The following is a 15,022-nucleotide window of genomic DNA, read 5'->3' as shown; positions in this document are numbered from 1 at the left end:
GTGATTTTATGAACACCTATACCAAAATTTTGTTCGTAGCCTATACCAATATTTTTAAGCGTGACAAACTTGGGACTATTAGTATACCATGATATTTTTCATATATACATGGTATAAAAACACTGGAAATTAATGCAGATATCGAAAATTTGTATTCTTAATATATTCATCATAAAAATAAAAAATTTCAACCCTTAATTTGCCTTGCTCACTTCTTTAAAAGAAGCAACTTTTGAACGAATGTGTTTGTTATTGTATAAAGTATCAATATTGTGTTCGTGTCGTTCGAGTATTTTAGTTATGAATATTATTATACAATTCAACAAAAATAATAGACTGATTAATTAATATTTATTGTATTGTTTAAAGGTATTACCAACCAACCAACCTTTCTAAGTATAATAATGAATAAAACCACGCAATTATCAAATTGAAACATCATTAATAATCAAACTTTTACATCAATATAGGGGTATAATAATAAATGTCATTTTACTTTTTATAATTGTCTATAATGTATATAAAACAGACGTGGCTTTGCAAAAAATTTTATGCAAGCTATATATAAGTTTAGTCCCAAGTTTGTAACGCTTAAAAATATTGAAGTTATGAACAAAATTTTGATATAGGTGTTAATAAAATCACCTAATTAGTCCATTTTCGGTTGTCTGTCTGTCAGCACGATTACTCAAAAACGAAAAGAGATATCAAGCTGAAATTTATAGCGTGCTGGGTAAGTCAATTGGATCTTGGCTCCGTAGGACCCATCTTGTAAACTGTTAGAGATAGAACAAAAGTTTAAATGTAAAAAATATTTCTTATAGAAAAAAATAAACAACTTTTGTTTGAAACATTTTTTCGTAAACATCACTGTCATGCACAAATTGTATAGTATGTATTATATGAGAATATCAGTTATATATGTGTGACATGTATGTATGTGTAATGTGACAGAGTAATCAACATTGTCTTTACTTACATGGTGTTCCAATAATTAACTCAGTCAATTGTTTGTTTTCACTTGTTTCGTCTGGCGATCGCCATATTGAAATTTCATTAATGCCATATCTTCAGTAGCACTCGTAAAGATAAAACAAATCGATTGTGTAAGAATCATTGAAATCGGCCCATGCGTTTGGTCTCAATTGCGCCACATAGGAACACCTTTACATTTTTTTCACAATATGGCGCCTGGTGGTCGCCGTATTGAATTTTCATTACTTCTATATCTTCAGTAACACTTGCAAGGTTAAGACAAATCGATTGACTCTTGAATCTCAAAAAAGTTTTCGTAATTCCAACCCTGGTTAATTTATAAATTAGTATAAATTTCAAATAATACATAATTTAATCAAACAGTACATTATTTTGAATAGCAGCTAGGTATAGGTGAAATACTTGACACAGTTATAAAATGAAAATTTCGTGTTAAAAAGTCATTTTTGTATAAATATACAAAAAAAATTATCATTTTCTAATCAGATCTTAATAAAAATTTCTTATTCCTTATTTTAATAGTAATTATAATTATACACTTCTTAACAATAAAAGTATGCCAATAATAAAACTTCGGAAAACGGAAAAATATTTCAGTTTCTTCTTCGGTCTGATACGATAATGTTAGATATCCAAAAGTCGCATTTAATGGGTTGTGCAATTTTTTTCCAATTAAAAAACTTAATCGAAATTGGATAGATTGAAGAAGAATTAAAAGTCAACTGCAAGAAAAGACTTTCTGTGGAAAATTTTTGTTGAAAAAGTTTATTGGAACAAATTACAAACATAATTTATTCCTTTGAAAGAATTTTGAAGTAAAACTTGAAATGGAATAACATTGGAAAACCGTTATTAGTTTCACATAAAAATCATGACCAAAAAATTACCTAAGAAATATTGCCTTTGCAAATCATTACAAATTTCAGTATCATTATGCCGAATTTTCGGTTTATTCCCAATATCATGGTGCCACATTAAAGATCAACAACAAGTTCGATGTCAATTTCGTGTCTCCCGTTTATGGTTACTATATTCATTGATAATCGCTGTTATTTGTGGAAACCAAGCGATTCAATCTGGCCGCCAAATGTATCAACCACATATTCAATCCGTTTTACCAGTACTTTTAAGTGGCATGAATGAAACAATTTACTCGATTCTATCAACAAGTTTAATACTGTGCCATATGATACGTGCTAAGAAAATGGTACAAAGTTTGAATAAAATTGCACCATTAATTAACAATGGTTTAATGTGTGATTCGGCAAGTAAAATTCTGATTCGATTACAGTACGTATTTACAGCATTAATTTCGCTACATTTGATTATACAGTTTGTTTCGCTGTTTATTCTGAATTTTGCTGATAAATATATTACGAATTGGGACTATGATCGATTTATTGTTCGTTTTGTTTCCAATATACCGTTCATGTTTTATTTGGAATTTTGTACTCTATGCGCGCTTTATATTTCATTTTTTGGATGTTTCGAAAAAATGGTTATCAAAACTTTGCAATTTAAACATGTGCATCCTTTACAAGAGGTTAACGAAACCAATAATTCTTTAATTTTATTTGGATGTATAAAATATAATATTTGCAATGAAGAACATACATTGCCAACGAACGATGAGTCGAATTCGGGGAAAAACATTTCTAGTTTGGAAGCAAGTGAAATGATTGAAAAGTTACGATGTTTGCATGAACAAATTTGTATTTCGATTCGAGAGACAAATAACGCTATGAATCCACAACTTTTGGTGTTAATTGCTATGGAATTGGCGGTTTTGGTTATACATTGGTATTCGGTGATTATTTACTTGAAATATAATAATATTACCGCCATGACGAATACGATTAATTTCTTTAACTGGATATTTATTTTTACACATTCGGCTGGTATCTGGTTGTTTTTACGATCCGGGCAGCAAGTAATGTCAATGGTAAGAGATTTTTTGATGTTATTTTGTAAATCGTTGATTATAAAAAATTGAACCTATCTATAGCATGTGGCATTATATTTTTTTAGTTCAAATTACTTAAACAGACAGACTTTAATAATGCTTTTGTATATTCAAAGTGGTTCACAACTTAGGGCACTGAAGATACTCTTTAAGCAATTATTTCTTTTTCGTTTTCAAGTTTTATTTTCTCGGAAATATTTGTTGAAAGGTAATTCAGATTCAAGAAATACAATGGTACCAATTCAAATAATACAAAAGCAAGTTTTAAGAACAAAAATTATTCTTGTAATCTATAAAATGCGTTATTTTCAATAGTCAAGGAGGCTACCTTTTCTTTTACGGAATTCCTTAAAAATATTCCAGTTTAATTGGTTAATTGTGGCTATTTTTGTCATTTTCAACCAAAGTTTCGATAGGATAAAAGAATGGCAGACGTGCAACTGATATACTCGGAATGCCTATTTACCAGTTTGGGATTAAATGAATAGTTTGTGTGGAGAAGCCTTTGCTTAGCTTTTACCATTTAATTTTGGAAACCGTTTGAAAACTACGATGCCGTAGCATTTTTAGCTCGTTTTTGTCGAAGATTAAAAATGAACGTAATCAAAAACTGTCTATTTTAAAAGATTAGCTTTAAGATAAAGACTTTTGATCAGAACCAAAGATGTTACCTACCATAAAAAGTATTAAGCCCTTTTGAAAACGTTTTTCCAATAAAGATTATGCTGGAATCTTTCCCATTTTTGAATTGAGTTTTTCTTATAGTTTATGTAATAAATTTTGATAATTACGTCTGAAATGAATTAATTTTTTTTTCTTTTTTCTTAATGATGAATGTATTAATTTGTTATTAAAATATTAGAATTGTAACTTGATTAGTTCATTTGAGCACATCAATAAAGATTTATTATTATTATAAAAATAATAATAATAATAATAATGGGGTTTAACCTCCGTTTCTCTGACATATACGCCTATAACAAAGGCCACCCACATCATTATTTGTTAATCTTTATTTTTTAATTACAAACATGTTTACAATTACATTTTGATGTGGGTGGAGTCGCTTACTTCGTTCTTATCCAAGCGACGACAATGTGATCAATTCTGCACTCCCATTAATTATAAATTGTTTACACTGCCGCTGCCTGGATTCGAATCCGCAACCTAAGTCTAAATGGACAAACAAAGGCAGCTCATACAACAGGCAGCGTGGCCGAGCGGTCTAAGGCGCTGGTTTTAGGCACCAGTCCGAAAGGGCGTGGGTTCGAATCCCACCGCTGTCAAATAATTTATATTCAATTTTTATTTTCTAAGAATTTATTATTATTATTATAGTTTAATGGATTAACAGATTTTCTGCTTGAATATTCTACAAGACACTTGTCTTTATCAGAACATCAACAGATTCGTATATTTATCAATAAATTGAGATTTTCATCAATAAAATTAAACGCAAGCGGAGTGGTTAGCATTAGTTTAAGTTTAACAGCACCGGTAAGTTTTAATAAATTTCTATCGATAAAAAATCAATATACAAATAGAAGTAGCCTTAAAAATTACTAGTTTTTCTTTTTTAGATTTATGGAAATGTTTTGACATATGTTCTAGTAGCATTACAATTTCGTGCACCTGAAAATACCTAAAATATCAAGAAATAGAGACAGTTTATTTTCACTTTATATACTAAATAGAAATTTTTAATTAAATAATTGGTTTGGTTTAGAGAACAGAAAAATTAACAGCAGATACATTTAAAATAGATTAATAGCTTGTTAAATTATTATTCTTGCTGATTTTGTAAAACTTTGGAATAATAAAAAAAAAGTTGTTGGTTTGAAATTATATTTTAGAACTACTATTTATATCCATTTTTTTTATCCGTTTAGGTAATTTGTAAGTAGTAATTTTTTATTACTCCCCCAAGCGACATATATTGAAAGGTATTATTTTTTGTTATTCCGACACAGCCTGGTAATCGATTAATAAATCTGGATGTCCGTTGAAATTGAAATTGAAATTGAAAACAAAAATTTTCAAAGTCCTATGAAAAAGAAAACTCTGCTACCATAAACTTTTTTTGTATGATGCTGATTGGAAGGACGTACAGAACGCGTAAAAAGTCTCAAGGGTGATGTAGAAGCTTAGATTCTAAGTGTGAGACAGCGCACCATTTGGTTCAAACTTCCCTAAAATACATGTAGCGTGATCAAATTAACTTTTTGAATAATTTAATTCTGAGTTCGGAGAAAAAAATTGAATTTAGTAGATCATTATGATACAAATTGAGGAAACTAAAATCTAACATTTTTTGATGGTCGGAAGGGGTCCAAAAAAAATGGTAAAGTGGCCTAATCCGGTCTTTTGCGTCAGACACCGTCGGATTGAGTTAAAAATAAAAAAGTGTTTAATAAGCTTAGGCGCCGTAAAAAGGCGAAAAGAATGAGCTGCGAATGAACCCGATTGGTCCATCGATGTCCCCATAAATTGCAAAAAACCATCGATTTTGCTCGAAATTTCAAAACTTCATAGCTCTTGTTGTTTTAAAGATTTAAAGCTGAGATTTAAATGGATTGTAGCTTTTGTACCCATGAAGTATCACACACAATTTCAGCAAGATCGAATTTATACTTTTTGCAAACCGCAGCTGAATGCAAAAAACAGGACTTTTGTAAAATGGCCCCAAAAAAGTTGTGGTGCGGTAACGCGCTATTTTTTTTACGCGAGCATATGCTTCAATAGTTAAAGTAATACCTACTAAAGTGCCAACCTCTCATCTTTAGTAAAAGTTACTAAAATATTAATTTTAAATTACTATTATTTTAAATTATAACATTAAAAATAGGATGGAAGTAATGGGAGCAATTATTAAGACTATAATGTCACATAACTTCTGTCTCTTAATAATTGCTCCCATTACTTCCATCCTATTTTTAATGTTATAATTTAAAATAATAGTAATTTAAAATTAATATTTTAGTAACTTTTACTAAAGATGAGAGGTTGGCACTTTAGTAGATATTACTTTAACTATTGAAGCATATGCTCGCGTAAAAAAAATAGCGCGTTACCGCACCACAATTTTTTTAGAGCCATTTTACAAAAGTCCTGTTTTTTGCATTCAGCTGCGGTTTGCAAAAAGTATAAATTCGATCTTGCTGAAATTGTGTGTGATACTTCATGGGTACAAAAGCTACAATCCATTTAAATCTCAGCTTTAAATCTTTAAAACAACAAGAGCTATGAAGTTTTGAAATTTCGAGCAAAATCGATGGTTTTTTGCAATTTATGGGGACATCGATGGACCAATCGGGTTCATTCGCAGCTCATTCTTTTCGCCTTTTTACGGCGCCTAAGCTTATTAAACACTTTTTTATTTTTAACTCAATCCGACGGTGTCTGACGCAAAAGACCGGATTAGGCCACTTTACCATTTTTTTTGGACCCCTTCCGACCATCAAAAAATGTTAGATTTTAGTTTCCTCAATTTGTATCATAATGATCTACTAAATTCAATTTTTTTCTCCGAACTCAGAATTATCTAAAAATTGACGCCATTTTTTTTTAATTTGATCACACTAATGTTATAAAAAATATTTAATCATTATTTTCAAATATTAAGAGAATTTTTATTTGAAATTTTTTTTTTCGATAAATGTATATATACGATTTCTCTCAACTCGCTTAAGATCAATTTTAATAAAATTACATCAAACACATAAATTACATCACTTTACAAAACTTGACTTTGTAAAATTGAATGGTTTTATTTTCATGATTATAATAAATTTGTGAAAGTGAATATTGTCTGTCGTTTCTTATTATATAAAAAAATGAACTGGTTGTTTCATATGTGGGTTTTTATTCGTACACGAATTAATTTTTTTTTCTTAATTTATTTACTTTTTAGTTCCGCTCGCGTGTTTTACACTATACCATCCGTTCCGGATTAATTGATTATTTTAATGTATACATAGTTAATTAATCGATATTTTCTTGACAATAAAAATGTCTATCTGCCGGAAATTCGATCCCGGAACTCTTTTTTTTTTACGACAAGGTCTTAAATACTACTTTATATATTTATATGAGTGGGATCGTTCTCCATTTTTATATATAAGTATTTCTGCTCGCTAGTGAACAGAAATAAAAGAACTGTGATACATAAAACAAATGAACATATATGTTAAAAATTATATTGAAATTATTTTTAAAAATTGAAAAAAAGTATCGATAAAAGTCAAAAATTGTGTACTAGTTGTTCACATCACAATCAAGTATATAAATTTTATATTATTAAAAACAAAATAGTGCCACTTGTCAAAATACATAAATTTAATATTATTAAAAAACAAAAGAATGTCATTTGTCAAAATACATTTTAAATTTAATCCTTAGTTAATGGCAACGTAGTGGCAATGTATAAGAATAGTAACTTCATTTGAATTTAAATATTTTGATTACAGTGGAAATAAAAGGTTCAAAAGTGTAAAAAATATTATTCTAATACACCTATTTTGAAACATAGTTTACAAAGATATAGCTGATATCTATTTGTTTACTTTTTAGCTGCAAATTTAGTAAATACAAATTCCTTTTTATGTGCATTAAGCTCAAAGCTTTATACAACATACTGATGCTGAGAATTTTCAAAATAAAACAATATTTGAGTTCCTCTGTTTAAATCTCTTGGATTCGTAAGAAAATATTGTCATTTTATATTTTATACAAACGTTTTTCACAATTTTTGACAACTTGTTATCAGTTATTGATGATTTTGCGTATGGATAAAGGTTTAAAGAAAACAATTTTATTTTTATATTTTAAGAAAATTATTGTTTATTCTTAGAATAAGTACAGACGCAGACAAAATATTTACAACAGCACGTATTAAACAAATTAATACAAAAAAAAATTAAAAAAATAAAATAAACTAACAAATATACAAACAATAGTTATTAACAATAATAACAATAACAAAAAAATGACTGGGATTTTAATTTGAATCAACACGAATATGATTCAAAGAAATAGAGAAGAAAAAGAAGATAGAGAAAGACAAAGGTACAGGTAGAACGCATCGAAACCATGAACATATGGAATGGATTACGCATTTAGTGCATTACATTTGGTACGATAAAAGAGACGGCATGTCCACTGCCATATATTATTGGCCTACGGTAGCTCTTTTTCCCTTAATAGTCTACACTAGATTTTGATCGTATGAGTAGTCCATTTATATATGTTCATGATAAAAACATTCATAATATAAGTTAAGTAAAAGTAACTTAAATACTAATACTGAGAATGACTCAGAAATAAATATATCTCTGAATCTAAGTCACATTTTTGAGAATATTATTTACTTATTTGTGGTGTCCACTTTCTGGACCATAGCCGTATGGGCCACCTTCATCACCTCCATGACTCGGACTGTAACTATCACCACCGCTACTCGAATATCCGCCGCCAATTGAACCACCGCCTACACTATAACTGTCATGACCCGAATAACTATCGGCACCTCCAAAACTAGCACTGAATCCACCGCCACCACCACTGTAGTGACCACCACCGCCGCCTCCTAAGCTTCCATGATCATCATGTCCACCTCCACTGGATATTCCAACAAATCCACCACTGCTTTCGTGGCTGCTAGCGAAACTACTACCTCCGTAACTTCCTAAGCCACCTCCACTACCATGATCACTACTGATTGAGATACTGGCATGGCCTCCGCCGCCACCACCTCCGTATCCACCTCCACCGATATCTCCATGACCACCTGCATATCCACCGCCAATATCAGCAATGTGGCCAATTGATCCACCTCCGTGTCCACCGCCGTAACCACCGCCAATATCTCCACTACCGTGGTCACTACTTATCGATACACTGTGGGCGATTCCTACTCCTCCATAGCCACCTCCAATATCTCCACCACCATGGCCACCTCCAAATCCTCCTCCTAAATCACTGCCATGACCAAGTGAAATTCCACCGCCATGACCGCCGCCAAGCGAAAGTCCACCGCCGTGGCCACCACCAAAGCTACCACCGCCATGGCCGCCACCAATACCACCTCCATGACCACCTCCAATACTATGTTCTTCAACAATTGTAACATGGCCACCACCGCCGCCGCCTCCATGACCTCCTCCGTAACTTCCACCTCCAAATCCACCACCATGTCCTCCTCCAAGTGATAATCCACCGCCATGTCCTCCTCCAAGTGATAATCCACCACCGTGTCCACCGCCAATAGATATTCCACCTCCATGGCCACCACCGAAACTGCCGCCTCCAAAACCTCCCCCATGGCCACCACCGATACTGTGTTCTTCAACAATGGTAACATGTTTGCCACCACCTCCATGGCCACCTCCGAAACCACCGCCAAATCCACCTCCATGGCCACCACCAATAGATATTCCACCTCCGTGTCCTCCACCGAATCCACCGCCTCCATAACCACCACCACCGTGACCACCAAATCCACCGCCGCCACCACCACCATGGCCATGATCTTCAACAATGATTACATCACCACCGTGGCCACCGTGGCCACCACCGCCCCCACCTCCGCCGCCATGGCCATGATGATCATGGTGCTCGTATTGGATAATCTCTTTGTGGTGGTGTGATTCTTTAATAATTTCAGGTACATGTACACGGATATGAACACTGAAACAAGTAAAATGAATATAGTATTTACAATTTTGACTTCTTTCTAGAAATTTATTACAAAAACAAAGTTCAAAGTGAAATTAAAAACAATTTTTTATTTTATTTTACTTTCGCTTTATGTGACCATCGTGAAAGATTTATCGCCATCCAATAAACTATTTAAAAAGTATGATAATAGCAATTTATGTACTATTATTTATGAAACATGTAATTAATACCTGCGTTCATTTCTTTAATGCATTTTCTTCTTCAAAATCTTATATAATACAATGCCACACTAATTGAAAATACATGTTTAGTGAAAAAATGTGTTTATGCAGTAATCATTGCAATATCATAAATTCCTTCGTAAAAACCCTCAAAAATTATTGACGAAAGGAGATTCGTGAATGAATATATCCGGGAATAAATAAATAATTGGAAAATTGGAAAGTAAAAAGCCTATCACGCAGGTCATGTTTGCCGAGACCGAGAAAGATAAGCATTTTGGGTTATACATAAAGTTTTTTCTCTGGGATTAGTTTATTATTTTCTCCATTGGCGTTTTCTTAAGGAATTTTTTCAACGTAGGCCGAAGATACAGTAATGAAAATAAAACAATGTTGAATTTTTTTCTACAACTGAGCCAAGTTCAGAACAAATTGACATGATCTTGAATGACATGAGCACTTTAAAAATATTGGTTCTATTTATTCTAGCAACAGATTTTATGGTCAAGTTTATAAGATGCCGTCGAATTAAATAATTAATTAAACGACATACAAAAAATTTATGGTGAATCTCAAAAAATGTTAATTAATCAACGATAGCAACATAAACAAGAATTAAATTTCTAAATCAATTAAAAAATTATTGATATTCAATGACACTTGACGTCAATAAATAAAAATCTTCCTCTGTTAATGATTCAATCATTTTACACTTACTGTTCAGTTCCACCAAATGTTGCTCTGGACACAGATGAAAGTGACAACAGCGTACATGCGAGCTACAAGTTAAACAGAGAAAAAAAATGTTTTAATTATCAAAATAATTATATGAATCAGACTTCCGTTTTAACATACATGTGAAAGGAATTAAAAAATAATAAAAGATATTAAAAAAATAATATCATTAAAAAAAAAACTGAAGAAAGTTGGAACATAAAATTTAGTTTAAATAATGAGTTTGTAGCTGAAATTATTTTTTGTATATTTTATAATAATTATACGTAACAATATATTAAATTGGTATTTAATTATTTAATACTAATTTATTTTTTTTAATGCACTTCCTATTTTACTACTCCGCTTGTTAATGTAATTAGTATTTTATTTGAATTTTTAATAATTTTCTTTTAATGAATTTTATCAAAAAAAGTTTTTTCTAAGCTACATTCACAGAGCGTTAAATTATCCTGCGTTTATCTACCTATAAAATGGGTTGGGAATAAGTGAAAACATTTAAGAACTATTTATATATATTTTTTGTAAAAATGTTTGCTATTTTATAGAGATTTTTAAGGAATTATTCTCTTATCTAGAGTCTTTTTTAAAATTTCGCTCGAAAACTTCAAAAATAATTTTTCTCAATGAATTTTATAGGATGTTAAATCATCCTTCGTTAAACAACAGCAAGAATAGAAATTTTAATTTGATAAAAGTATAATTTGAATTTCTGGAATGCGTGGTTACAATTTTTTTCAAAAAGTAATTTTTATGTCGAATCGAATGAATTCAGGACATTAAACTTTAGTTTAAATTATTAAAAATTAATAAAAAAACGTTCTCCCTTTTTTTCCCGCAAGGTAAAATGTTTTACAAACAACAAAATATACAACTCTGAATGTAGAAGTTATCGGTTATAAAGTTTCGATGTAAAAAATTTATTCTTCGGAAAATAAATTTTTATAAAAATTAAAGAATTTGAGCCATAATAGAAAATAAGACACTATAGAATAATTATTTCGAATTTACAGTAAATTTACAAAAAATGAGCCCTCTATTGCACTTTAAATTATGCTATTATCTAGAATCAGAACAAGGTTCAAATTTTTTATTTATTTTTTTTTGAAAGATTAATTGGATTTTTTTTTATTTTCTAATATTTATTTACATTATAATTTCAAAGTGAATTTCGTTAAAATTGATAAATCTTAATACAATGAATCCCGTGAGAAATCGTGCTCTTATTTTTCACAATCGATTGGAATATTAGTAAAAATATTTATTTAGATTTTTAATAATTTTTTCTTAATAATTTCCTAATTATTTAAGGGTTTAGTATAATTATTGAAATTTTTCAATTAAAAAATTTCAATAACATAGTCATTTTTTGAATTATGGCAATTTTTCGGCGAAATAAATCCACACAAATTTTCGATAATGTTGTCTTATTTTCAATAAACAATGAAACAATTAGTATAACGTCCAATATTGAGATTGTTTTCCGATTTTTCAAATATTTCGATAAATAACGTCTCATTAACCAATAAAAAAACAAAATTCACTTTAAATTTATATAATTAAATTTTTGAAAATTTAAAAAAATAATAATATTCACTCACTATAATTTTGGAAGCCATTATAGCTAAATTTTTTGTGGTGTTTCCTTTGGGAGACAACCACCTTCAAACACAACGAACTTGAATGAAGTTCAAATTGAATCTGATTTAAAAATTGTAATTGTATTGCAATTTATACCAAAATTTTTGCCACACTAGAATTTATTATAGATTTTAATTGGTAATGACAATGATCTCACATGTAATTCCCACATATGAAGAAATAAATGATAGTGATGAACTAAACCAGTTTTTGGTAGGGATCTTTACTATATGCACATACAAAATTTAATATGATAGTGTCCATGACCATGACAAAGATAAATATTGTAATGCACTGCAAATTATCATACAATTAAAAAAGAACAGCAATATTTTGTTTTTGTATAATTTAAAGAGTGGAAGAAGAAATTATTATTAATAATATTTCTAACTTGCTTTAATTTCCTTTCTCCTGTAAAAATATTTTTATGTATAAAGTTTGTTATACTCATGAATTTAATTTTATCAAGTATGAATATTGAAAGTAAATAAAGGATTCTATATTAATAACATTTTTTGGCAATTAAATAGACTAATAGATTAAAATATTAGGGCATTAGTTGTTCGGACATTTCTGGAATTTCTGGCATTAGTTGTTAGGATTATTAACTCTGGATTTCTCTGAAATAATATTTTGCACATCGTAACTCTGTGCAGCTTACGAGCGCAATAACTACGCACGTAATAACTTAAGTGTAGATGTGATAAAAAACTGAGCTTTGAAAAACATTTTGTATTGAAACATGTCCATCCATCCGGAACTAAAAAAAAGTACCTACATTATTTTTATTATTCTATTATTGCCAATCTTTTATGCTTCTGTTTATTTTATTTTTTTTTTCAATTATATTATTACTAGCTGCACACACCCGCTTCGCTGTTTTTTTTCCAAATTTTACAGTTATGGATTTTTATACATTATCAGTTATTTTCGTTTAACTAAAAAAATAAAATTTAAAATTCAAATCAAAAACAAAAAGTAGTCTTTTCAGAATTTTTAAAAAATTTTGAAAACAATTCGGAACGTTCTAGGCTGATAATAAATATTTTCGAAACATTCAAATATATTTTTCAGGACGTTAAAGATCATTCTTCAGATTTTTAAAGCAATTCAGAATAGAGACTGATTATTTAAAGCTTTTTTATAATTTTAGAGCTTTTTATATCACTCTTTAAGTTTCTAGAATAATCCAGAACACCCTAGACCCATTCAAATTATTTCCATCTTATTTTATTTTCATCTTAATATAATTTAGAGCTTTCCTAATAGTTCTAGATCATTTTCTAGATCAATCTTAAAATTTCTAAAACTTAATACTCAATCTTAACATTTCAACTCATTTAACATTAAACTCATTTAAAACAGATAAATATGGTTTAAAGCTTTCCAGAATGTTCTTTTATTTTTAAAACAGCCCAGAATATTGCAGAATGATGAAAATCTATTTATTTATTTTTTATTTAACGCTAGTTCATTTGAATATGAGGCATTCAATCTTGCATGAAAGCGTGCTCACTTTTCTTTTTTCTTTAAGGTAATGACGCTTTTTGTTAATTATAGTAAAACAAACATGTATTAAATTTGAAACATTTATTTGGTTCGTATTTTTCAAAATCATTGGCGAACTATGGTCTACGCCTACGTCAACAAGGCCATGGCAAATTCTTTCTATTCAAGATTTTTATAACACAATTTTATGAATAATATTTAATAAAATTTTCGAATTAAACGATTATCGTTTTTATTAATTTTATTAATCAGTTCTTAGGAGAAAGAGGTCTCAGATAGATTTCTCTTAAAGGAAGTTTATCTTTGAAATGCATTATTTTTTTCTAAATAACTATCATATCTACCATCGTAGAAGATGATAAATCGTTAACTTAGAAAGGTGTATTGAACTTTGAAATTTTTTGTCGAAGATGTTTTAGTGATTTTTTAAATACATATGAATGCGTAGAAAACCATGAAACTGAAAAGAAAGCTAGGTCAATAAACAAGGGAACATTGTTACAGGATATTGCAAATTACTTTTCTACTACAGCATCCTATTAATTTTTTATAACTAAACAAAATTTTAAATAAAGAAATTTATATTAAAAATTGTTTATGTATATGTTGTAGATGGATAATTAACCAATATACAATACTAAATAAACTAAAATTATTCATACTAATTATTAATTTTTAATAATAATATATTTTTTTTAATAATATATATTTTTTTGGTTTTATGATAATAATACAATTTACATAAAAATTGGTTCCATAATAATCTGTCTTTATGTTATCATTTGTATTTCATATAAAAATACGAATAATAAATTATTGTGTAGGTACTAAAGTTTACTTACCTACAGATAAAAATATTTTTTAACTTAAAGTGAGAGTATTTTTTTTTTTGTCCATTTATTATAAAATTAATTATAATAATTGCTGATTGTATTATAAGAAATATATGGGATTTGATAAATAATGTGTAACTTTTTTGTAACCGCTTTCAAAAGAATGATATAATAATTACAAAAACCTTGTACGTATATCTTTAAATGGTATTTGATCTTGTTAATTCGGTGTAGTATGGACTCTGTGCGTTGTCTTGGCAGGAAAAATTAGATTGACGCCTCGCACTTTCAGTGGACAACTTCGTCGTTAAAGGAGACTGGATAGTAAATATCAATGTTAAAAAATAACAATTGATTTTTGTGAAAATAAGATTTGTTAGAAAATAGTATTAATTTTTCAATGTAAACCATATATACAAATCTTAAACTACTATGTACACCTATAAAAT

General features: G+C 29.3%; 1 protein-coding gene and 1 non-coding gene across 2 annotated transcripts; one reads left to right on the top strand and one right to left on the bottom strand.

Annotated features, from left to right (window-relative positions):
• The first annotated feature begins 4,165 nt into the window (after nucleotides 1-4,165).
• On the top strand, nucleotides 4,166-4,245 carry Trnal-uag. The gene has a single exon. It is a non-coding gene; the product is annotated as a tRNA-Leu (tRNA).
• Nucleotides 4,246-8,307: 4,062 nt separating this feature from the next.
• On the bottom strand, nucleotides 8,308-12,273 carry LOC123296012 (glycine-rich cell wall structural protein-like). The gene is made up of 4 exons (XM_044877474.1): nucleotides 12,192-12,273; nucleotides 10,573-10,634; nucleotides 9,507-9,643; nucleotides 8,308-9,422 (listed from the first exon to the last, which is right to left on the bottom strand). Exons 1-4 carry the CDS (start codon nucleotides 12,207-12,209, stop codon nucleotides 8,326-8,328), a joined length of 1,314 nt encoding a protein of 437 aa, XP_044733409.1. The 5' UTR covers nucleotides 12,210-12,273; the 3' UTR covers nucleotides 8,308-8,325.
• Nucleotides 12,274-15,022: the final 2,749 nt, after the last annotated feature.

This window comes from Chrysoperla carnea, chromosome 3 (assembly GCF_905475395.1).
Source record: "Chrysoperla carnea chromosome 3, inChrCarn1.1, whole genome shotgun sequence".
In the NCBI taxonomy this organism is placed as follows: Eukaryota; Metazoa; Arthropoda; class Insecta; order Neuroptera; family Chrysopidae; genus Chrysoperla; species Chrysoperla carnea.
The sequence above is the reverse complement of the archived record's forward strand: the minus strand, read 5'-3'. Positions and strand labels throughout refer to the sequence as shown.